At 46.4% G+C, this 24,091-nt stretch overlaps 1 protein-coding gene across 1 annotated transcript; it reads left to right on the top strand.

The window, feature by feature from the left end:
• The first annotated feature begins 2,496 nt into the window (after positions 1 to 2,496).
• On the top strand, positions 2,497 to 16,472 carry Cldn11 (claudin 11). The gene is made up of 3 exons (XM_021158295.2): positions 2,497 to 2,912; positions 6,483 to 6,647; positions 15,240 to 16,472. Exons 1-3 carry the CDS (start codon positions 2,687 to 2,689, stop codon positions 15,470 to 15,472), a joined length of 624 nt encoding a protein of 207 aa, XP_021013954.1. The 5' UTR covers positions 2,497 to 2,686; the 3' UTR covers positions 15,473 to 16,472.
• Positions 16,473 to 24,091: the final 7,619 nt, after the last annotated feature.

Below are 24,091 nucleotides of genomic sequence, written 5' to 3'. Positions count from 1 at the left end.
CTTTATATTGTCCTTAGCACAAAGCTAGTTTTGGATATTAAAGGGAATATCTGTCAACATCCAGATGAGTAGACTTTATGATGAAATACTCCGTAGACTCCATGGTTCCTTCGAAGAGGAGCTATATTTCCATAAAATAGTTTGCATAAGCCCTCACCTTGCATGAGCAAAAGGAGACTGCAAGAACAAGAATTCTGAGCTTCACATCGTAATCTAGTGTCCAGGTTTCTTGAGGATTTGTTGCAGACATTACTTTCAGCTCGGTATGTATAGTGACTCAGATACCCATAAAAAGAACTATACGGTAGGCTCCGTGTTCATCCCACTTTACAAATGACAGGAAACCGAGAAACATTACATAGGACCGATGTGAAGACTCACAGGGAAAGGCACTGCCATCAGCCTGAAGTCCTGCCTGTGGTCCCTGGGACCCACGCTGTAGAAGAACATTGACTCCTGCAGCTGTCCTCTGACCTCTATGTATGTGTCATGCACACATATGCACACACATATACATGCACACAAAGTAGGTAAATAATGTAGTAAAAGACACACGGAATTCTCAGGGGACGGATACAAATATACTTATTCTTTTAAAAAGCAATGTGAAATGTTTTGATCCCGTAGGCAGTAGTAGTGGAGCCAGGCCTCGGACTATGCAGGCTAGTCTGCGTAGCTCAAATAGTGACTAACTTGTCAATCAACAGCACCAGGCCTGCGTCAAACACATTGCAGGAGTTATCCCCCATAGGCCACAGTAACAGTAATAAAGTGTTTGTCATTCTCACTCCAAGACCAACCCACCAGTCACATAGGCTGAGACAACCCAGTGCAAGGTCAACCCACCAGTCACATAGGCTGAGAGACAGCCCACTCCAAGATACCTGTCACATAGATAGCCCACTTCTCTCCTTGATCAAGGGCAGGCTTGGCTTGAAGATTTGGTGGCATGTATGACCCCATCATGGGGATAACTGCAGCAAGCTCAACAGGATGATGAGCAAAATGTCCATTTGCTGAAATCTGCCACCATTTTAAATAGAATAAGAGGAGAGGGGGAAGAGGCCCAGGTGACTAGATCAAGCCATACAGTAAGATAAGCAAACCCTTTCTTGACTTAAAATTGCACAAGCCCGAAGCTGTAGCTCAATGGTAGAGCATTGTCTGGCCTGCTCAAGTCCTTGGGTTCATCCCCAGTGCCTCCCTCCGCCCAAGGGCACAGAATGAGCTTATCTGAATGCGTGTAGAGAAGGGGGCTGCCTGGTAGCCTTTGCTGATAGCTTCTGCTTCCCACTCAATCTAGGCTATCGGTTTCCTCGGTGGAGAACAGAAGCTAACTTATTTACAGTGATCTGGGCAGAATGCCTGGCTTTTAATGTATCACAAATGGAACACCAAGCCCTTTAGGGGCATTCAGAAAGTGATAACCAGGATGGATTCCCAGGAAAGGTCAGGGACAGCAATGAGCTGGGCCCATGGAGTCCCCTTCCTAGCTGTGTGAACTTGAGGGGCTTGTCCTTTTGGGGGGCTGTTTCTTCTGTGTAGAATTGACGGTTGTCCTCACTGCAAAGTGTGGACGATTCAGTAAGCTGTGGTATAAGAACACATGCACTTAGCAAGTATAACAGTGAGTAATTGTCACCATTATTGTGACCAGAGTTAATTCTACGGGCACCGTCTTTATTGTGTTATTTGTTTCTTGTGAAGTGTGTACGTGTGTGTTTATGTGTGGTGGTGTGGGGTGTGTGTGTGTGTGTGTGTGTACACACGTGTGCACTAGGAGGATGTCCCGTGTCCTGCTCTATCCCCAGCTACCTTATTTCCTCGAGCCACAGAATGGCACTCAACTTGGCTCTAGAATGGCAGCCAGCAAACTCAGAGGTCCTTCCGTATCAGTCCAACAGCACCGGGTTACAGACTTAGTAAGCACCATGGCAGGCTTTGTATTGCGTGCTGGGCATTGGGATTGAGGCTCTCTCGTGTGCCAGCGCACTAAGAGCCCTCACTTACTAAGCTATCTCCCCGGTCTTTTCTTATGGTAACATCGGAGTGCTGAATGTGTCCCCTCTGTTCCTTAGGGGCATAGGAAACTGTACTAGGTGCCCTTGAAAGTGTCCACAGCAGAGAAGAGGGAGCGGTCGGAGAGTTGATAGAAGTTTAGGAGGGAGACACAGAGAGAGACTATGTCTCTAGGAGAGAGACTACGCTCAACAAACCCAACAGGAGCTGGACGCGCTCCCTTCACTCTGCGGGTCCCTATCGGGATGGGATTAATGGGATGGGATTAATTTAATTCCCAGCGCTGACCATGCGTCACCAGCCGTGGGGCGGCCTGCTGCCCCTCCTCAGCCCCTGCTCCCTTCTACACCCGCACCGAAGCCTGGCCTGCGATTGGCCGGCTCGTCTCGGGGCTGTCGCGGATTGGCGCTTGCCAGCCCGGGCCCCGGAGTTTAAAGAGGGGGCGGGGACGCGCTGCCCAGCAGCGCTGCAGTCCCCGCCAGGCGCACCTGTCCCCGCTGCACGCTGTCGCAGCAGCGCTCGCAGCCGCTCTCTCCCCATCTCGAGTAGCCCGGAGCCAGCGGTTCGCGAGGGCCAAGAGGGCAAGCCTAGGGAAGGCTCTGTCCAGGCCGGCGTAGGGGGGCACAGTCCGTGTGAGTCGAGCTGCGTGGACATCGCTGCGGCCACCATGGTAGCCACTTGCCTGCAGGTGGTGGGTTTCGTCACTAGCTTCGTGGGTTGGATTGGCATCATCGTCACAACGTCCACCAATGACTGGGTGGTGACCTGCAGCTACACCATCCCCACCTGCCGAAAAATGGACGAACTGGGCTCCAAGGGGCTGTGGGCTGACTGCGTCATGGCCACTGGTCTCTACCACTGCAAACCCCTGGTGGACATCCTCATCCTTCCAGGTAAGGACCCCAAGTTTGCAAGCAGCTTCCAGAGGCAGGTTGGGCTAGAACTGGGGATTTTAGACAGGACTTTCAGAAGTTTGGAGACTCAGAGACCTCTGGATACATTTTTGACATCTCCAATCCAACCCTGTAGGAGAATTAGTCCTAAAGAGCCACCTGTTAGTCACAGTTTCTTTGTCTGAACATGAGATAATAAAGGTAACACTGGTTAATCAATGGCTTTGAGAATTTCATGAATCAAATCATATACACATGGTGGGAATCACTCTTGTTAATTCCTCATGATTTCATCATCCCAGGTACCCAAGCTAATCGACCAAAGAGACACTCCATTCCTTCCCCACCTCCCCGCGCGCCATCTCCAGTGGGCTTCCGATTAGAGCTGTTTATAGGCCTGAGGAGGAGAGAACAAAGGGCAGTTTCAAATAGGTGTAGGCTGAACTGAGCTTCTTAGACTGCATGGTACTCCGAAGGCATCCGGATGAGGTTCCGTTCACTGCCTGGATTAGTGAGTCTCAGTTGGTTCTCTCAGTTCAGGGCCTGCTTATCTGACTTGTCACCATCTTTACTTATCTTTTGCCCCTGGGATTCCTCAGTAGCAGGCTGCAGTGACTGTGCTTCCCACCCTCTCGCTGCCAGGGTGACACCCTTCTCCAGTTCTGCTCAGCAGGCTGCTAGCTATTGGGAAGAACAAGTACCCTGGCAGGAGGGAAACTCCACCAGGGAGACACACTCAATGCCTAGGGTCACAGAGTGGGGTGGGGGGCCGGGTGGTGGTGGTGGTGGTGGGGTCGGGAATGTCGGCCAGCCTTGAAAACCCAGGGTGAGGGAGTTTGGGAGGGAGCATCTTTGGGTGTCATGGGAAAGTTTTTGGAAACAGTTTCGAAACCTGTAGCCAGTAGGATGACTTGGGTGGTTGTGAACACCACTTGTGGATTTCTGCTAGAAATCTGTCACCCCCCTTGGCTTCACTGTCACCTAGGTGAGGTGGCCTAACTCCCTCTGGCCTTGGGTGATGTATATATTTAAGGACATAGCCAGGCCCTAAGGTCAGCCCTAAGGTTTCGAGAAGAGCTAAATTTGCGCCTTCTCCCTAGAGAGCATTGGGGTTTTCAGAGACTCTGTACCCCCTTTAGAGTCTTAGGTGCCCTCTCTTTTACAGACAGGACATTTGGAATTCACCTCCCTCCTCCAAGCTCACTCACTGCTGACTCAGCTTTATCCCAGGATGCAGAAGTAGGAAATGAAGCCAGGGCTTTGTTTATGTTAGGTGAGCTCTCTACAGTCTGAGCAATCTCTCCCCTCCCACATTATATTTTAAATTCTCTTTGCATTCTCTCCTGGTCCACACCTTGCCTCTACCACATAGTATAGCACACACTGCATGTCACACCTTCCACTTGGACATTCAGAAGAACAAACATCAGGGAACCCTGGTGTGGACTCAGCTTCAGTTAACACTGGCTTTGGTAGACCTGGGTTAGACTCCAGCTCGCAACAATCTGGGTTATCGGAGACAAATTGCTAACCTCAATAAACCCTAGTAAATTTTCTTTAAAGAATTTAAGCCAAGCCAACCAGTTATCTTTCAGGATTGCTTATGGGAGCCAGTGAGTCAAGGAATTAAGTCCCGCTTTGAAGTAGGAGGTGGTCTAGAAAGGACAAATGTCATTTTTCTACTAACAGCTGGGCATGGCTGTAGAGATTTCTAAGTGATGTATAAAATCATTTTTGTTTCCTTCCCCTGAAATTTCCTGAGCATTCGGTGCCAAATGGTTTGTTTTCAGAACACACAGGCCACGCTGGGGGCAGGGAGTATATTTTTGTGGAGAAGCTTTTTGTTCTGTGTTCCCAGCCTTACCCATCATGTGGGGGAGGGAGGGGCACCCTTCTGTCTCCATCTTCTGATTTCTAGAGGTGGCCTTGGTACTGTAGCACGTGGACAGCCTTGTGCCACAAACTTCAGAGCATCAGTCTGTGTTGACTGCTGCCTTTGTGTGGGCCCTGGCTCTCCTCCCAGCTGCGAGGGAGGGCTGGGCTGAGGCTCCTGGGGTCCACAAGTCTGTGATATCTGATATGTTATTTCATTCTTAAGATGAGATGGGAAGTGGTTGGAAGAGAGCCCAGGTGACACACCTTAAGGGGCAGTGTTGATGCTGCGTGTTGGCACACAAGGGAGGTTGGTTGGATGCGACATGGGGGCCCTGGTATAGGGGAAAGCGCTAGGGTCAGTTCTTGGCCTTGCCCTTAACTCAGCCCTCCTCGGGCCACAACCCTAACTCTGCCTGAGCAAATGAAACAGACAGACAGCGGTCATTCTATTTTTTTTTTTTTAAGCGAGGAGAGTGTTCCGATGAGAAACAATAAATAATGTAAGAGTAAAACAGTGAATTTAAATCTGTGACATTTCCCTGGTATCTGCTCATCTTCATTTTACGGGAAGTTGTCCGTATTATAATCTGCATGTTCATGTGGTCTCACTTAGAATTTTTGACATTTCTGCATTTCTCTTTCAACTCACTTCCTTCATCGATAGTTACGCCACCTATTGTGGGGGCATGAAGACCAAGACAGGCATCTACTCTACAGGACTCTCCAGGGTTAGAGATACACCTTTTAAGCATTGACAGACCTGTGGAGAAACACACCCTAGCACCATTAATGAATGAAGCAGGAAATGAAACTTGGCCAGCTGAGGGGATGGGGGTCAGGAGGACAGCAGCCTCTGGGGAGGAGGGAGAGAGGTGAAGTCTTAGTCTGAGCTTACAGTGTAGTAGTTCAGGACTCACATATTCACACCCAGTGTGAACTGAGGATAAAGTCACATAGTATGCTGAAGTAGTGATACCACACTAGGTTGAGTGTGGCGCCCCGTGCCTATAATCCCAGCCCTGGAGAGGCTGAGGCAGGAGAATTGCCTTGACTATGGTGAGTTTCTGTCCTGAAAAAAACCAATCTATCACACTGATACAGAGCAATAATGCTAGTCCTATTCTCTACCAATCTTTTCAGTACTTAGCACAGAAATCTTTTTATGGACCCTTTGAATTGAGAGCTTGATTGTCAGGAGAACTGTTGGGCAGTCGTGTGGGGGTCATTATTATTATCATCACTCTGTAGATAACGCAAGTGAGATACAGTAAGTAACTGACCTGCTAATGGTGCACAGGCAATCAGGCCACTGAAACTGGAGTCAGGACCCAGCATCACAGGTGACCTTGTTGAACTTCTAGATGATCTTCAACAAGGTGTTACAGTAATGCAAGCGAGTGCTTGGCTGCTCCACCGTGGCCTGGTGTCTGTGTCTTATCCAGGTTCTGTCTTTCTAGCACCCTCCCTAAGTGGAAGGTGTGGGGTGATTTTGGATAATATTTATCAAATTTGAAGTCTCAAGAAGGGACAAGAAGAAGAAGAAGAAGAAGAAGGAGGAGGAGGAGGAGGAGGAGGAGGAGGAGGAAGGTGGTGTTGAATTCCTGAGAGGTGGGACTCAGGAGTAGGAGAACTTCTCCCTCTACCACGCTCCCACTCCCCCAGTCTAACTCACCCTCTCTGCTCTCTTGTTCCCAGGCTACGTGCAGGCTTGTAGAGCCCTCATGATTGCTGCCTCCGTTCTGGGCCTGCCGGCCATCTTGCTGCTGTTGACAGTTCTCCCCTGCATCCGAATGGGCCACGAGCCCGGAGTGGCCAAGTACAGGCGAGCCCAGCTGGCTGGAGTGCTCCTTATTCTGCTGGGTAAGCTTTCTCCTTGGCACCCCAACTCCAGTGAATGTGAAGAATCTCAGATCTTGCTGTTGCTACTTCAAGAGAAATGTGGAAAGAACTCAAGAGAACCCACTGGCAACAGAAACCCACATTTGTATCCCTTTAGATCATATTCCAGAGGAAGTTTAGATGGGACTCTATCTACATCTGTGAAAGGAGACGATAGGTTAATAAGAAAATGACAACCTAGGAGACCCTGAAGGAAGTGGGTTACGGGGTGGCTCTCTGAGCAGGCTTCATAGTAGAATCGGATTTGAACAACTTGTATTTAGACTTCATAGCAAGTCAATTGAACTGGAGGTTCCTGGGGACCAGGTCAGGAAGGATATTTTTAGGGAGCTCTGGGGGGGGGAAGGGGGGTGATTCTCATTGCAAGAGGAAATGAGAGCCTCGTGGGTATATAATGAGAGGACAGGAAAAGAGGAACATAAAGGAAAGGTATGGAGGGTGGTAGACCAGTAGGTGATGGATCAAGGTTTTGTTCAGTAAGTGTTCATTAATCAAGTATTGCAGGCACTGTGGTAGGCAATGGGGTCCCTGATGGGGAAAAGGAATGCTGGCTTTGGTGTGAATAGACACTCCGGGATATGGTCTGTGGTCACCTTAAAAAGGCTTCCATGCAGTGAATAGGGAGGAAGGCACCTAAGTCACACTGCAGGTGTGTCCCAGAGCACAGAAATCCAGGGGTCAGAGGTGAGGAGAAGGCCATGGGCTGTAGGGCAGAACGATCAAGGCTGAGGAAGTGTGTGTTCATTCAGTGTTGCTGATCATACTTGTACACAGGGACTTGAATTAACTCCCTGCTGTGGGTCTGGTCTCCTGTACTGCAAAACTAATGCTAGCCAGACAAAGCCCATGCATAATCCCAGCCCTTGCAAAGGAAAGGCAGGAGGATCGGAAGTTCATCTTCTTGGCTAATGAGGATAACCCAGGATACATAAGACCTTGTCTTTTAAAAATAATTTCCTCTGACCTTTCATATGAGAGCTCCAGAAGAGGGACAATATGTTAAAGTGACTGCAGACAAGCCGTGGAGGGAGAGGGACAGCTGAAGTGGACAGATGCTTGTAGGGATGCAAGTGTGCGGCTTGCTTTGCTTTGTTTATTTTGGGGTGGTGGGGGAAGCAATGTGTGGTTTGAAACCAGATTAATAGACCTTTCTTTCTTTCTTTTTCTTTTTTCTTCTTTTTTTTATGGTTTGAAGGCATTTATTGAAGAAAGGCAGAGAGAGAAGGGAAGAGAAGTAGAGGGCAGCTATGGTGACATGGAGAGAGCTAGACCTTTCTTCCTCCCTCCCTCCCTCCCTTCCTTCCCCTCTCCCTCCCTTTCTCTCTTCTCTTCTCTTCTCTTCTCTTCTCTTCTCTTCTCTTCTCTTCTCTTCTCTTCTCTTCTCTTCTCTTCTTTCTTTTTTTTTTTTTTTTTTTTTGAGACAGAGCTTCTCTATGTAGCTCTGGCTGTCCTGGAACTTGCTCTGTAGACCAGGCTAGCCTTGAACTCAGCGATTCACCTGCCTTCCCGAGTGCTGGGATTAAAGGCATGCACCATCACACCTGGTTGGTTTTCTTTGTCTTGCTACTGTTTGTTTGTTTGCTTATGTTTTTTTAAACATCTGTTATGTGTGTGTGTGCACACACATGGAGGACAGCTGGTTCTCACCTTCTGCCTGGAGAATGAACTCAGGCTGCCACCTTGGCAGTGAGACCTTTACCCACCGAGCCATCTCGCCAGCCCAAGTTTTGCTTTGTTTTTATAAGGTGGCTTGGTATAGGAAGCCGGCTTGATAGCTGAGGAAGATGAGGTGGGGCTGAAGAGAGGGTGTGCATCTGTCAGTCCGTTTGTCTGTCTCCATCCACTCTGTGGAAGAAAAGAAATCTGACCCTAATAAGCTGTACAGTGGCATCTTGTCACCAGAACGGGATTTGCAGTCCGGTTCTCACTTCACATTTTGACTGCAGGCAGATTTATTTCTCAGCAGGTCTCCGCTTGCCTTTGGGTTTCCTGTTGCTTTGACTGTGTGGAGCTGGCTCTGGAGTTCTGTTGTCTCAAGACTGTCACCTGCTGATTTCCTTCAGGTCTTCTCACTCCCCCCTGCACCCCCCCCCAGCCATAAGATCCTTGCTTGCCACCATCAGGGATTGGTGGGAGAACCAGTGTGTGAAGGCTCCCTTTGTGTGCAGCTCTGGGTTTCTTTCTTCCACTCTCCACTCTCTGGGCTCTAGGCCCATGCTCAGTCCCAGGGGTCACTGCTGAGACATGGCTACTGAGCAAAAGGCACGAAGTAGCCCAGGAGCTGTGAGGTCTGGGAATGGGCATGCCACAGTGATTCTGATATGGAAACTGAACACGTATCAGTTCTCCCTGGTCCTGAACACCTCTGTGTTTCTGAAGGCTTAAAAGGAAGCCTGCTTGCTGGCCAGCCCCATCTTCTTTAGTTTGAGTGGGAGGGAGTAGAAGCTTAATTCTGCATTGTTCAAGGAGCAGCAGATGGCCCCAGATAGGGGAGGTCGGAGTGGATCCCACTCTGTCAATTTCCAGGGCACCAGGCGCTGGGCCCTAGCATCCCATCTTGTCAGTTGGAACCAAACAGACCGTACTGAATCAGGACCCCACTGCTCTCAAGTATGTCCAGGGAGCAGGTACTGTTTCTAACAATCATGCTTCCTTCACAGCTTAGTAAGAACAGTGCGATGAAGTATGGGAAATATTTAGTATGGCATCTGGCATATAGTAGGTCACAGTTGCCATGGTTATGGTTGTTGTTGGCTAGAGGAAATAGAGGGCCAACCCAGTCATGTTTGAGTTCTGAGAGGGTCACGTCTTCACACAGAACTGGAGAGGAGAGGTGTGATAATATAGTATCACCTACATCTTGGCTTAGTGGAAGTATTACTAACACAGGAATCAGGATATGGGTGCCCACACAAGATGTCCACTCCTCCCATCATGAAGGGACCCCGAGTCCTTGATCTGATTCAGTTCATTTCCCCCTTGCCTCACAGTGGAAAGCCATTCACCCAGATGTCTCTCAGGGAGTGGGCAGGAGGAAATGGGACTTGGCCACCCCAGGGAACTTCTTTCCTCTAAACATCCGAGGCAGTGGCTTTATTTATGGTGGAAAAGTTGTTTTGGTTGTCAATGTTTGGGTTGACGGTGAAGCGTGCTAGAAATAAGGGTAGGGGGCAAAGGTGAGATAAACTGCTTGTCATAGTCACAGATCTGCCACAGGGAAGGGAATCCTGTGTATGGAACGAGGGTGTGGCCTTTAAGTATGGTGGCAACCCTGCCCATAAGCAGAGACCCTAACTGCTGTGTGAACCCTTCCTGGCTCTGAATTCTGGGATTGTTTTTTGAAAACATATTAATAAGTATCTGGATACAGACATAATAATGTAGCGTGACTAGGGAACTAGCTTCAATTCCCAGCAATGCATACACAAACAATAAATAAGAATAAAACTAATCCAGCAGATAACCACGAGGCTTGTTTTAGACTGCTATGGGGAAAAGTAGTTGATGATTCTCGGAGTAAAAACAGGAACAATGTCAGTGTTGGACGCTGGCCAGGAAAATAACACACTCCAATATTCCATTGATTTGATGGCAGTTATAAATGCTAGGTTTTCCTGGCAATTACCCTCGTGAGAAGGGCATATCCCGGGATGGCTGCTTTCTTACGTCAGTGCTTTAGAAAAATGACAGGCGAGGAAAGAAAAACCCAAGCTTTTCTAGCTTCAAATGGGAAAAGAACAGCAAATAAATATGATGCCACAACTCACCGAGAAGCATCACTCTGTCCTTTACCCCCTCCCCTCCTACGTAGTACGTACGTAGCCCTCAAACTTATGACCCTAGTGCAGCTCAGCTCTGCTTAGCTTCTCCGCTTGCTCATCCCCTGTCAATTTTTCCGCCCCCCCCCCCCCACCGCCATGGCCTTAGATGTTTCTGGTGAATATCTCAGCATCTCAAGGAGAATATAATCAGAAAAACTCAAGTAATTTTTTTTTTTTTTTTTTTTGGTTTTTCGAGACAGGGTTTCTCTGTGTAGCCTTGGCTGTCCTGGAACTCAGGCTGGCTTCAAACTCAGAAATCCGCCTGCCTCTGCCTCCCGAGTGCTGGGATTAAAGGCGTGCGCCACCACGCCTGGCTCAAAAAACTCAAGTAATTTAACGGTGCTTTAAAAAGTCACTTTGGTGCCTAGCGTAGGATGCAGCTTGAAAACACAAGCACACATCAGGAAAGAAGAGACACCAGTGTATGAAGATTTCCTTCATCTGTTGGCTTTTTCCTTCTGTTTTCCTCTCATTTGTTACCTAAAAAAATCAGACACACGTGCATTCATTTTATTTAGCTTCACCATGTCTTTTATTCTTTGTGTGTGAGTGCATGCCTGTGTGTGTGTGTGTGTGTGTGTGTGTGTGTGTGCACGCTGTGTTGTGAGCCTGACAGAGTACAAGGAGGAGGAGGAGGACCTCAGGTGTCTTGCTCTTTTTGCCTTATTCCCCTGAGACAGATTTCACTCAACCTGGAGCTAGGTCTAGGTCTAGGTCGGCAGTTGGTAGCCAAAAGACTCCACTGATCTTCTTCTCCCTACAGTTCTAGGGTTACAGGCACAGTGGCTCTGCTCGGACTTTTGTGTGGGTGTTGGGGATTTGAACTGAGGTCCTCATGCTTGTGCAATGCATGCTCTTACCCACTGAACACGAAACTCCTCAGCCCACATTATTTTTCTTTTGCTAATTTTTTTAGTTGATACCTAATAAGTGTCTATAGTTAAGGGGTTGTGTGGATCTCATTTACCTCATTTCTGCATATAGTTACAATAGATCACTAACTTTTGGCAAAGAAATGTCCTGACAACTAAGTAATACGCTGTATTGCATTATTTGAAAATTGTCCACACTAGAGGCAAACTTTTTAAATCTTTAACGAGGAAGGGGTTTTATTTGTGTGTGTGTGTTTGTGTGTGTGTGTCTTCTCTCTTTCTTCCTCCCCCTCCTCTAGTCCCCTGTCTCATTCCCTAAACAGACTACAGAGTTCTGCTCCTTCCTATGCAGGTAGGGATGGCATCTACTGAAGGAGTAAAAAGTCTCAGAGCAAAAAATTAATGTCTTGTTTTAGAGACTTAATTTAAAAATAAATTCTGATATAAAATAAAGAAGGCAGAATATTCGGTTGCTCATCTTTTTTTCTTTAACTTATAGGTAACTGTAACTTCTTATAAAAACCTTTTATTCCCCCCCTCAGGACCATTTGGAATGGCTTTTTTGGGATAGGGTTTGGGGGAATGTAGGTAGGTACACAAATAGAAACAAATCTGCAAGAAGTCCTTGAGAAAGCCAACAGTGATTGCAGTTTTTCAATGGTCACTGGTCCACATTTTTCAGTGATTTGACCTGAATTTTCTAACCTCACAGTCAGTCAGCACCTGCCACCCCCCAAAACCACTGCCGAAATGGAGCATATCTTCCTTTGTGTCTAAACATTTTTCCTCCTGAGTTCAGTCAGATGTCACGGTGCATTGGCCTCTAGTTCCTTTCATATTCTGTGGTGGCCTATCGTTTCTCAGATGTTTTGATGTGGTTTAACTTTGAGTACCACAGGAATTCCATTCGGAGTTCACTCACTGCCAGGAAGGAAAGAGCTCATGGTGCCCCTTCTCCATGTTTTGCATGGATTATGAGAAAGGAGAGATTTTAATTAGGTAAACTGTGAGTGTGTGACTCTCAGTCTGTTACAGTCACATTAAAATTTATGATTGGGGTGTAGGGAGGAGGAAAGTAGAACCAAAAATGAGACTACCTCTTATTCATCTGTCTGTCCCATCCATCCATCCATCCATCCATCCATCCATCCATCCATCCATCCATCAATCCATCCATCCATCCATCTATCCACCCACCCATCCATTCATCCATCCATCCATCCGTCCATCTTTTATTTGCCCACCCACTTATGCATCCAATCCTATGCAGTCATTTTATAGTTATACAGGCATTTCTCCCTCTCCTAGTAATTTGTATACTATAACAATATGTATAGAGTAACCCCAACAGCATTGCTAACAGATGCAGAATCAGTGGAGCCCTTGGAGCTCTTAGAACACGGAGCCTGATGCTTCCTAGCTATTTTTTGTATGCTTAGGAAATAAAGGAAAGCCAAGGGGACCGGAGACCATTTTTGGTCTTGCTGTATAAAATCTAAACCTAACCTGACTGTTCTTAGTTTTCACAAGGGTGAGGGATGTTTTAAGTGCTTGCGTGGGTGTGTGCTCATACTCATGAGTATGCATGTGTATTCTATGTGTCAATACGACTAGTTCCAAAGAGTAACACTTAATTTGAACCATGAAGTGTTTTGAAATCAGTTAGCTTTTTGTGGGATGGACTGGTTGCATTGGCCCAAATCAACTGTCAGGGGACAGGACTTTCTCTCCCTATTCCACTGTCTCAGTCCTTACCCTGTTCCTCTCAGTGTGCCTGGGCATTGAAAAGCTCTTGCTGATTGCTGGGTTTGCCCACAGCAGAGTGAATGCCTACGTTTGGGGGCTAGGAGTCTCTGCTGTGTTGCTTCTTGTCATGGGAAACCCATGGCAATTTTCTTGTGCTGAAACACTCTAGAAAAGAATCTCGGTAAACTGCCCCCAGAGAGGAAAAGCTTTTCTCTTCATGAGATAAGTTTCAGGCCAGCCTGGGACACACAAGGCCTTGTTTCAAAACAAAACGAAAAAGAAAATCAATTTGGCCAATTTAGAACACCTCCCCCCCACCCCCAATCCCGATCTCTTGCCCCTGTCCTCTGCTTGGGGTTGGAATGCCCTCTTTTTATTCTGTATCTACACGGTGCTCACTGGGGTGGGGGGTGTGCTTACTCAGTCCGTTGTTAATAAAAACTGTTGAAGGCTACACAGCAATTGGATGAGACCTTTCAAGTCTTTCAACATGGGCAAGACTTGACCCTTAGTTTACAGTTGACGTTAAAGGAAGATTGCACTTCTTCTTCCTGGGCAGATACTGTAAGTTCAAAAGCTTGATGCATTGGAAGTGACAAGGGCACCCCAGGTGGCAATTGCTGGGCTGACAGGGTGGTGTTCTGTCTTGAATTTGTCCGTGGCTTTTAGCATACTGGCTGGAAATCCTGTTGTACTGATTAGTCTCCGGTCTAGCAATTCTAACCATCTCAAGTTAAAAGTTTTTACTAAACTCTCGTCCTGCTGTGTCTGGGAGAAGTCAGAGGACACTAAAGGGAACCGTGGGGTTGCTTTGAGCTATGTCATCCTATGACACAGTCATTAGACACATTCGGCCATTTGAATGGAAATAATTAAAATTAAAAAGTTCAGATTGTCGATCTCAGGAGCCCCATGGCATAGGGGAATGGCCCTGTGCAGCTTGTTGCTATCCTACTTAGAGCCAGTTTAAGTTTTTTTTTTCCTTGAAAAAAGAAATCTGGACTAGAGAGAAAGCTGAGGAAGTAAAGAACTCAGTCTCTAAGACAGATGATTTGAGTTCAATCCTTGGAAGTCACGTGGTGAACTCCCGAGAGTGTCCTCTGACCTCCACACATACTCTGTGGCGTGTGTGCTCTTTGATACACATACTCACATAGTCAAAACTTAAAAACCATGAATAGATGAATTATTTTTACCTCAAGGACTATTCATTTGTGTGTTGGTGTTGTGTGATTATGAACGGCACCACACAAACTCAGACCCTTGCCCAGTTCTCTCATCACCTAGTGAGGCTTGCTCTAGCAAGACAAGGAGTAGCTGGTCCAGGCCTTTGTAATGTGGATGGAGTCCCTCAAGAATGAGGGGTAGAAAGCTGAGCGGGAAGCTGTCTTGTTTCTTAGTTTTGAAGAGCTTGATTGATCATTCAGTCATTTAGCCAGGGATGGTGCTGAGCTGAACATTGAGTTTCTAGACATAAATAAGCCATAGCCTCTGCCTTCAGAGAACTGAGTGTGGGGTTGGGAATAGATGTGTAAATCTAATATGCATAACATCTAATGATTTGGTAAGTATAATAATAGAATTGTAACTGTAGAGATCTGGGGATAAGGGTCAGTTACTAGACTGCGCCTAGCAAGCCACGGGGGTCCATCCCTAGTACCTCATAAACTGGTTGTGCCAGCTCATGCCTGAAATCCCAGAACTCAGGGAATGAAGGTTAAGGTTATCCTTGGCTACACAGCATAGCTAGCCTGAGCTATATGATGTCTTGACCTGAAAAACCGCAAAACAACAGCAACAAAACACACACAAATGGAACAGGAACAAAAAGTAACACGATGTATAAGTGAAAACAAATAGATGGGTTTGGGCATAAACGATCATATTAAGTCTTTACAAGGGTGTTTGTTTCTGGGATCTGTGGACAAAACAAGGAGCAGCTACTGGACACAAGGCTGTAACTCAGTGCATTCTTAGAGCACAGGTTGCCAAAGGAGCTGTGCTCTGTTTTCGCGTTTCTGATTGGAAGGAATGTGTCATGAGTAGACCCGCCTGCCCTGTGCACTTGGTGTGTGATAAGTGTGTCCAGTCACCCTCTCTCCCTGTCTCCCCAGCTCTCTGCGCCATTGTCGCCACCATCTGGTTTCCTGTATGTGCCCACCGCGAGATCACCATCGTGAGCTTTGGCTACTCGCTGTATGCGGGCTGGATCGGTGCTGTGATGTGCCTGGTGGGTGGCTGTGTCATCGTCTGCTGCTCCGGGGATGCACAGTCATTTGGAGAAAACCGTTTCTATTACTCTTCTGGTTCCAGCTCGCCAACGCATGCCAAGAGTGCCCATGTCTAAGAGGGCTGCTCCACTGCCCGCCGAGGTGCTGTAAATGCTGGGCCTGGGCCCTGGGTTTGCTCGCCACAGTGGGGGAGAAACCCACTTCCCTGCCAGGCGCTAAAGCCAAAGTTCTAGAAAGTATCCTGCCCTGGCATTTTGCAGTCGTAACACTCCACCCACCCACCACTTCTTGGCTGCCTTAAAAGAAAGCTCTAGCTCAGTTAATGCCCACATAGTTTTCTCCTGGAGTTGCGGGCTGTGGCTGTTTGCTCTTTCCTCGGGCATTCCATTGTTGTTGATTAAAAAAATATTTTGTTTCTCTCTTAAATTCAAATGTCTTGGGAACATTGCTGACTTGGGTGTGGATTGGGAGAGAAATAAAAGATGCTTTTCAAAGGGTTACCAACGACAATGGAAGCCTCATAGAGACAGCGCTCTTCTCCCTTTCGGCTTAGTTTCAAGGTCACTTATATATAAGAGATAGAAACGGATAGATTGGGAACACGGGTGGGAGGGGAACTCGGAGCTTTCCCTCCATGGGGAAGCTTCCCTTTTATAAGTTGAGGGGTTGGGTGTCTTTTTTTTTTAGTTTGCGATTTTACATTTTTCTGTACGTACTTTTTCAAGATTGATCATTTTTATAACCACGGTTTCCTGAAATTCTCAATTCACCAATATGAAGGAAATGAACCAAGTAGACGTTAATATGCAATAAATAATAGTGCGAAGATTATAACTTTAACTGACTGCCCACGGTTTCCAGGTTTGTATGCTATAGTTTTTAATCCTATGGTTGTGTATGCTTCAAATTAACACATTTAAAAATCTTTTCTCCCCTTCTATTTCTGTCTCCGTTATGTTAGAGACCATGAAGCAGTATTGTTTAACATAAGTTGTACTGTTAAATTTGGCTTCATGGGTGTAAACACCAATGGTCTGTCAGTGTCTAAGACTCTGGACACTGCAAGCTCCGTCCATTTGTTCAGGTAAAATCTGTGCAATAAAATAACAAACTGTCTCCAAAGCTGCTCTTTAGTCTTCTGTGAATTCAGAGTATTTGTCCGATTTTTTTTTAAAAAAAGAACTCAACAAATTAATTTCTGATCATTGAGCAAAGAACAAACCATAAGGGGCTGATGAGCTGGCTCAGTGGGGAAAGTGCTTAGTGCTTAAGCACTCAGATCTGAGTTCAAGTCTCACCAGCTCCGAAGTTGGTAATCCCAGTGCTCGCATCCTCTCTCTTACTGCACACACACACACACACACACACACACACACACACACACACACACAAGTGTGTGTGTTGTGTGTAGTTTGGAGGGTCCCTGGGGAGTCTAGACAGGTGGAAAACTCCAGATTCAATGAGAAACCTTGTTTCAAAAATAAGATAATGAACCCCACATGAAGGTTCACATCTTTAATCCCATAACTTGGGAGACAGAGTCAGAGGGGATCTCTGTGAGTCCTGCTTGGTCTGTAAAGTGAGTTTTAGGACAGCCAGGGCTACATAGAGAGAGTCAGTCTCAAAAACAGAATGAAACAAAACAAACAAACAAACAAACAAACAAACAAACAACAAAAAGGGTAGTTGGCAAAGATGTCACACTTTAACCTCTGGTTCACACTCCACCCTGCCCCCAGAGATACACACACAGACTCACAGATATGGAGACAGACACACAGAAACACACAGACACGGGCAGACAGACAGGCACACACACACACACACACCACAGAGCAAGAGAGTGAGAGACTACACATGACTTTGGATTGTTCTGACTGGCTAAAAAGTTATATTTTATTCACTATATCATGGTGATAGTGTATAATTATAAAGTGTAGCCTAGTTGTTCTCTAGTTTCCTTAATGTGACTTTCTTGCCCCTGTGTCACGGGTAAATGTGCAGTCATGAGAGCCAAGTTACAAGCACAATGCAAACCATGTCTGAACCTTGAAAACTTATGATAGCCACAATAAAAACAAAACTAAAACAAGTGAAATGAATTTTAATGTATTTTATTGAATATAGTCCCTCCAAATAATTCTCATTTCAGTATGCATAGAGCTATCAGCTTTCCCACAATGTTCTCTTGGTATTCAGATTGTGGGCTCTGGTTTGTTTCTTACTTCCAGCACATCTCAGTTGGATCAGCCATATTGCAAGAGCCGAGTACCTGCAGGCTAGAGGCCACTGGGCTGATTAGCTCAGCAGCAAACAGTAGGTTCTGTCCCTGTAATCCTAAGAGGAATTCAGTTTAATTTTATCTGCTGTAGTCAGAGTTCCATTAGCCTGGAGCAGTTGTAGCAAATCTTTATTCTCATGGAGATGGTGCTCCTTTCCCTTATCCCCAAAGCACACCCCAAACAAGATGCCGTCAGTATATACTGTCTACCTAAACAGCAGGGAACAGGGAGCCTGTGCTCTGGAGAGCTGGTCCTGTCACATCTTTAATCCTCCCCACAGTCCCTGGTTTTGGGATGAGAAAATGAGTGGAGTGTATGTGACTTGTGAGGGTCAGGTGGTCACTGTACAGAACTGGAAGAGATTTAAGCCTATTGAAGCTAAAGCCTTCACTCCACACCTATAGAGCTCACCGTGACTCTAGGGGGTCAGGCACTCACCTTCCTGTCTCCTCACTCAGTAGATCTGTGTAGATCTGCCAAGTGTGTGGATGCTGTGTGTACTGCAGCCTGTCTGCTGGGGTGGCCTCCAATAACACAGTTGGAGAGACAGTGAATTGAAAACAGTTCTCTCATGTTTTTCTGGAGTGCAGAAATCCTGCCCTTTGTTTCTTCTTTGATACTCATCCGAGGTTGGATGGTTTTGAGAGTGAGCCTATCAGTTCTCTCTCCTCGCTGTTCTGAATAGAGCGTGGAGGGACCTTTGCATTGAAAACAGACCGGTTCCGTTCACGCTTTCCAAGAACTCGATAGGAACCAAATCAAAGCAGAGAATGTTTCCAGGGAAGTGCTGGATTTGGAGATGCTGGGGACAAGACTGGAACAAAAGGAGAAGGGTGTGAGCTTGGAGAGTGCACGTTACACACTTGTGCTGCCTTGGTGGCTTGGTGTAACAATAGAACAAGGTCCAGCTCTGTCCTGGCCTGCCTCTTTTCTTGTTTTAATTAGAACTGATCTGCCCAGCAGTGTTTCTCTATACAATGTACACAATGAGCTGTCGCATCTTAAATGTTTGGCAGGACATTCATGCTCATGACATCACATGCTAGGAGGACAGGGAGGCCACTGTGGGACCAGCCCTGGGGAGAGGCAGCATCAGGACAGCCTTTGAGATGGCCCCACAAAAGAGTGTGTGACAGCCAGATGTGCAGCTTCATGGGGACTGAAGCGGGATTGTGGGAGGAATGTTGGCACATGCTGCTCGTGGCTTGAATAGCAGCTCTTGAGGAATCTCAGTTTCTTTAGCTCGTGTATACCCAGAGCTCAGGCACCGTGGCCGTGTCTGGAAGGGTGAGTGGAGACAGGGGGACTAGTCACTGCTTCATGCCCCTCTGTAGAAATGAAAAAATGTGGGAAGTCGAAGCCATTCCTGGAGGGCCGTGGAGGACACAAATCATGCCTGGGGTAGCTTCAGAGAAGTGGTGACACCCAATCGTCATGGCCAGGGATTTTCTTAATTAAAATGGTGTTGTCTCTCTCGTAAGCTGAGTTATTTGTAGTTCTGCTGCGAGTCTTGATAAAGTGAAGATTCTGATCAATCCACGTGGTCAGGCCTGAGTTCTTCACTAATTAAAAAAAAGTTGGATGGAAATTCTTGTTTTCCATTGATTTACATGTGTGTGGTCACACACATGCCATACTGTGCACATAAGTACAGGCCAGCCTTATTCGTGCACAGACCGAGTGTGCCTCTTTTGCACAAGTTCCTGGGAATCATCCTGGGTCTTTCTGAAAAATTCTGCAGCTTCGTTGGCAGTAATTGTGGTGTAGAATCACTCATGTGACTTCAGGCCCTTTGTTCCTCATCGAAACACCAAGGAGCCTGTAGGGCAACTCATGAAAGCTGGCTGTTTTAATTCTAGGAATTTTGTGTGCCTGCTGGTGTTACACAAGTAGCTTGGTAACAGCTGTGGTAACACATTTATACCAAACAGTACAAATGCAGTGTTTCTTCCCGTTGGCTCCCACTTTCTGGGTAGTCCTCAGACATTGGCCCACTACAGCCCATCTCTGGGAGAACCATAGATAAAGCCAGTGGCGTGTACCACACCTTCATTGTGAGAAATGCACTCCTCATTTTCTTTAGTATAAAGGAAGGTAGAGGGAACAAGGACAGTGTGGGGAAACTGAGGAAAAGGAGAGGAGCTGGTTGCCAAATCACAGTTGTGTCCTGGTCGCATGTCCAGTGAAGGCCTCAGTACTCCTCACCTTTTAACACAAGCCTGCACCTTAGTTTTGGATACAGGTGGAAAAACTCCAATGCCAGGGCTACCAGGCGAGTGCCTGGAGCCACGCTGATGGCCTTTGAACACATTGACGGTATTTGCTGGTCTCCTTAACTTGGTCTGGCTTTCTACCTGATTATAAGAGTACTAAGTCTGTTAACATCCACTGGAAGTGTGTTCCTTGCTGGGCACAGTGAGTCTCTTACAGATCACTAACACTGTGATCTTCATAACTTACAAATCAGGTCTCAGGACTGCATCTCTCTTTACAGATGGCAGGGTTAGAACAGGGACAATGGCTTCCCGAGTGTCACAGCTACTGAGTAATGCCTGTTCATAGCAGAAAACATGAGCACTGGAAAAGGCAAAAATCCCCAAAACCCCAAAGCCTCCCAACCCCCCAAAAAACAACCACCAACAAACGAATTCCAAAAGCCAAAAAACCAAAAAACAACAACAACAAAAAAAACAAAGCCACCCATTAGAGTCATTCCTTTGCAAATGTTCTTCCCTGTGTTTTAAAATAAAAGCCCATGTTTTCTACATGCAGCTTTGTGTGTTCCTAAAAAGAGAAAGAATACCAGTGGACGCTTCCTCCTGCCTTACGTAGTTTCCTGGGGTAGTGTTTAAATTCCGGCACTATCTCTCAGTGTCTGAGTATATCCCAGTGAACACACAGGAACAGTTTTGCTGCTCTGGTTCCTTTCTGGTGTCTTTTGAGAGGAACACCTTTGCTTATCTACGTGATGAACGCCTTAGGAGTTCTTAGGAAGTAATTCTTGGCCCCAAATATCTTTTATTTGTAGAGAGAGGATGCCTAGCTTTTCCCGGTGCTCATAGTAGAAGGTAGCATTTCAATTTAGGATGCTACTCTTTTAAAATCGATTGCAGTAATTTTTTTCTTCAGTTTCAATGGCATGGGATGATAGGTAAAAATATTTGGAATAATTTAGTTGGTAGGAAAAACTTTTAGAAATATTCACAACAAGAGGAAAGGTGTGCCAAGGAGAGGTGGGGACCCAGAGTCTTCTTGTGGTCATCTCAGTGGGCTCTGCTTCCTAGAGAAGGGAGCCTTGCCTACATTCCAGAGGCTCTGCATGGGGCACAGTGATACCTTTATATCCACAGTTCCAGGTTTGGATGAGGACTCTGGGTCTTTTTTTTTTTTTTTAAGATTTAATCATTTTATGTATGTGAGTACACTGTAGCTGTCTTCAGACACACCAGAAGAGGACATAGGATCCCTTCATAGATGGTCATGAGCCACCATGTGGTTGCTGGGAATTGAACTCAGGACCTCTGGAAGAGCAGCCAGTACTCTTAACCACTGAGCCAACTCTCCAGTCCCTGACTCTGGTTAGCTAAACTACTTCCTTATTTTATTGCTAAGCATAACCCATGAGAATTAAAACTAGGGGAAATAAGTGACTTGCCCATTTCCCAAGCCTTCATTTATCGTGTGTGTGTGTGTGTGTGTGTGTGTGTGTGTGTGTGTGTGTGTGTGCCATGACCCACATGTGGAGGTCAGAGTACAACTCCTGGGAGTCACTCTTCTGTTATTTTGTGGGATCTGGGGTACATGTCATCAGGCCTATAGGCAAGTATCTCTACCAGCTGAACCATTTTGCTGGCCTGCCTTTTGTGGACAGCTTACCTCTCCTCTTCAGCCTGTTTTTGTTGTTGTTGTTTTCTGAAAAGTCATGTAAAGGCACATGGGCACATGGAGACATAGGTGTGCTAAGGCCCTGCCTACTAGGGATCAGAACACTTGGGCTGCTGAGGGTCTTTGTGTGTTCCCTTTGCTTCTGCCCTGGCCTCTGTGAGTAAAGCCAAGGCCTCCATCATATGGTAAGGGACCTCATTCTTAACCCTGGTCCACAGGGCTGACCTGGCTGTGTGACTCTTCCTTTGGTTACCAGGCCAGTTCCTTAGCTCCTTCAATAGAACAGATCTTAGCTTGCTCTGGTCACACAGGTTTAAGCAAAGATCTGTAGTCATTCTCTCTACTATAGAAATTATCAAACACACAACTCACCAGTAAAATTTGTGACTCCTACCCCATCCCTGGGTGTGTGTCGCATAAGAAATCAGTGACTGGAGGGGGAGCCTGGGAAACTAGCCAGGCTATTCTTGTCTACCCTAAAGTCCAAGAACCATGGAAGAAAGGATCAACGAATACAAGTTAAAGTAATTTTGCTTGGCCATGTTAGGGAGTCATTTCCAGTTACCTGGGACTTTGCAAAACAGTGGGGCTGTGGTTTAAGGAAATGCTTCATTTGAACAACCAAAGTGGGGGCTGCTCTTCTTATGTCCAACCTTCCCTCCTGGTTTTGAAGTGAGTACCATACTCAGGCTGGACCAATCACGGCATGTCATTTCCTCCAAGATGAGCTGGATTGCTCCAGAGGGTTGGTTTCTATTTCACCCAGTTCAGATCAGCCATATCCTATCTTTCTTTGGAGCTGTGGGGGAGAACACCTTTTGCATTGACAGCAATTAGGAAGAGTGTGAGCCTAGAGCCTCCCAGTAGCTTCCATAGTAGCTGTGTGGAAGGAAAGCAAAACAAAACATTTTTTTTTTTAAACCCATAGTGAGTGAGGTCAGGATGAAGAGGGAAGCAGAAGCAGTAGCCTAAAAAGAAGCAGGAGGTGTGTGGGAGACTGACTCACACCTCATGAGGCCCTTTGCTTATACAAACAAGTCTCCCCACCTTCCCATTCACCTTTTCTCCTTGGGCTCTGTCAGCTGTAGCCTAAAGCATCTTGCTTTGCCTAGGTGGACTGTGGTATAGTCACTCTGGAAATGCCCCTGGATTTTTGCTGCTTCTTGGGACATTTTTCATTTACTAGCTGTACAAACATTGACCCCACTCAGTTGTCTTTGGAGGTCCAGAAGGTGTGTGAGTGTGTGACCCAGGTCAGTCCAGTCAAGTTCTCATAAGTACGTTCTTCCCAGTTGCGAGGACTCCCAGTACTTAGGTATCCATTGGCCTGGTGTGGAGGACTGTCTGTAGTGATGGAGAGGATGCAGACGTGAGACACAGAAAGCAGAGCACCAACAATGTCAGGTCCCTAGTACCAGGTAACTGGTGAGTCAGCACATGACATGACTTTTGGCCAAAGCTACTGTATTAATTACTTTCCTTATTGATGTGATAAACACAGAACAAAAAGAAACTAACGGGGTGGGGGGAAGAGGAAGAATTGACTTGTGTTCACAAGTTTGAGGGCCCAGTCTATCACCAGAGTAAGATGCCACAGGAGAGTGGGGTACACTGTCTACAGCCAGGAGGCAGAGAGAGAAGTCAAGAGGGAGACGGAGACAGTTATGTTGATCTTCCCCCTTTCATGTTTTCATTCACCCATAGGATGTACCACCACAGTCAGGGGAGGTCTTTCTTCCTCTCTGGTCTCTGGTGAGGGGGTGAGGTGCTGGCACTTCCTGATCTTATTTCCATCTCTTCCTCCTCTTCCTCCTCCTCCTCCTCCTCCTCCTCCTCACTGAGTCTCACCGTACAGCCCAGGCTAGCCCGGAACCCACTATATAGATAACTCTGCAGCAGTCAACCTGTCTCAGACTTGCACATCTGAGACCTTTCACCAGTTACTGAGGTTCTGTGTATGAGCTACAACATTGGCTAATTACTGATATTTTTCAATTAAAAATCTTCTCTGGGGGCCTGGAGAAGTGACTTGTAGGTAAGATCACTGGCTGCTTTTGCAGAGGACCCAGGTTGGATTTCCAGAGCCCACGTAGTGGCTTATGACCATCTGTAACTTCAATTCCAGGGGATCAAATTCCCTCTTTTGGCCTCTGTTGGCACCAGGCACACACATGGTACAAACACTCATATGCTTCAAATAAAAATAAATAAATCTTAAGAGAAAACCAAACCAAACCAAACCAAACCAAACCAAACCAAACCAAAAGAGAATTGGTGGTTTTTGTTTGTTTGTTTTGCTTTGTGTGTGTGTGTGTTTTTTTTTTTTTAACAAAGAAAGGGGATGGTGATATTAAGAGGATCCAATAATAGGTATAACCATACTTCCCAATACCCAATGGTTTAATTCAAACTCCTAACTTCTTGTACACTGTCCCCACCCCCAACTGTTGTAGACCCATGACCTCACCAAGAGCGAATCACACTAAACAAAGGATACTCTGTGAGACTGTATCTTGGAGAATTGTGACAAACCCTTCCACTAGAGCCATTTGCATTTTCAGTAAATCT

This window comes from Mus caroli, unplaced genomic scaffold (assembly GCF_978045245.1).
Source record: "Mus caroli unplaced genomic scaffold, Mus_caroli_1 scaffold_3, whole genome shotgun sequence".
NCBI lineage: Eukaryota > Metazoa > Chordata > Mammalia > Rodentia > Muridae > Mus > Mus caroli.
The sequence above is the reverse complement of the archived record's forward strand: the minus strand, read 5'-3'. Positions and strand labels throughout refer to the sequence as shown.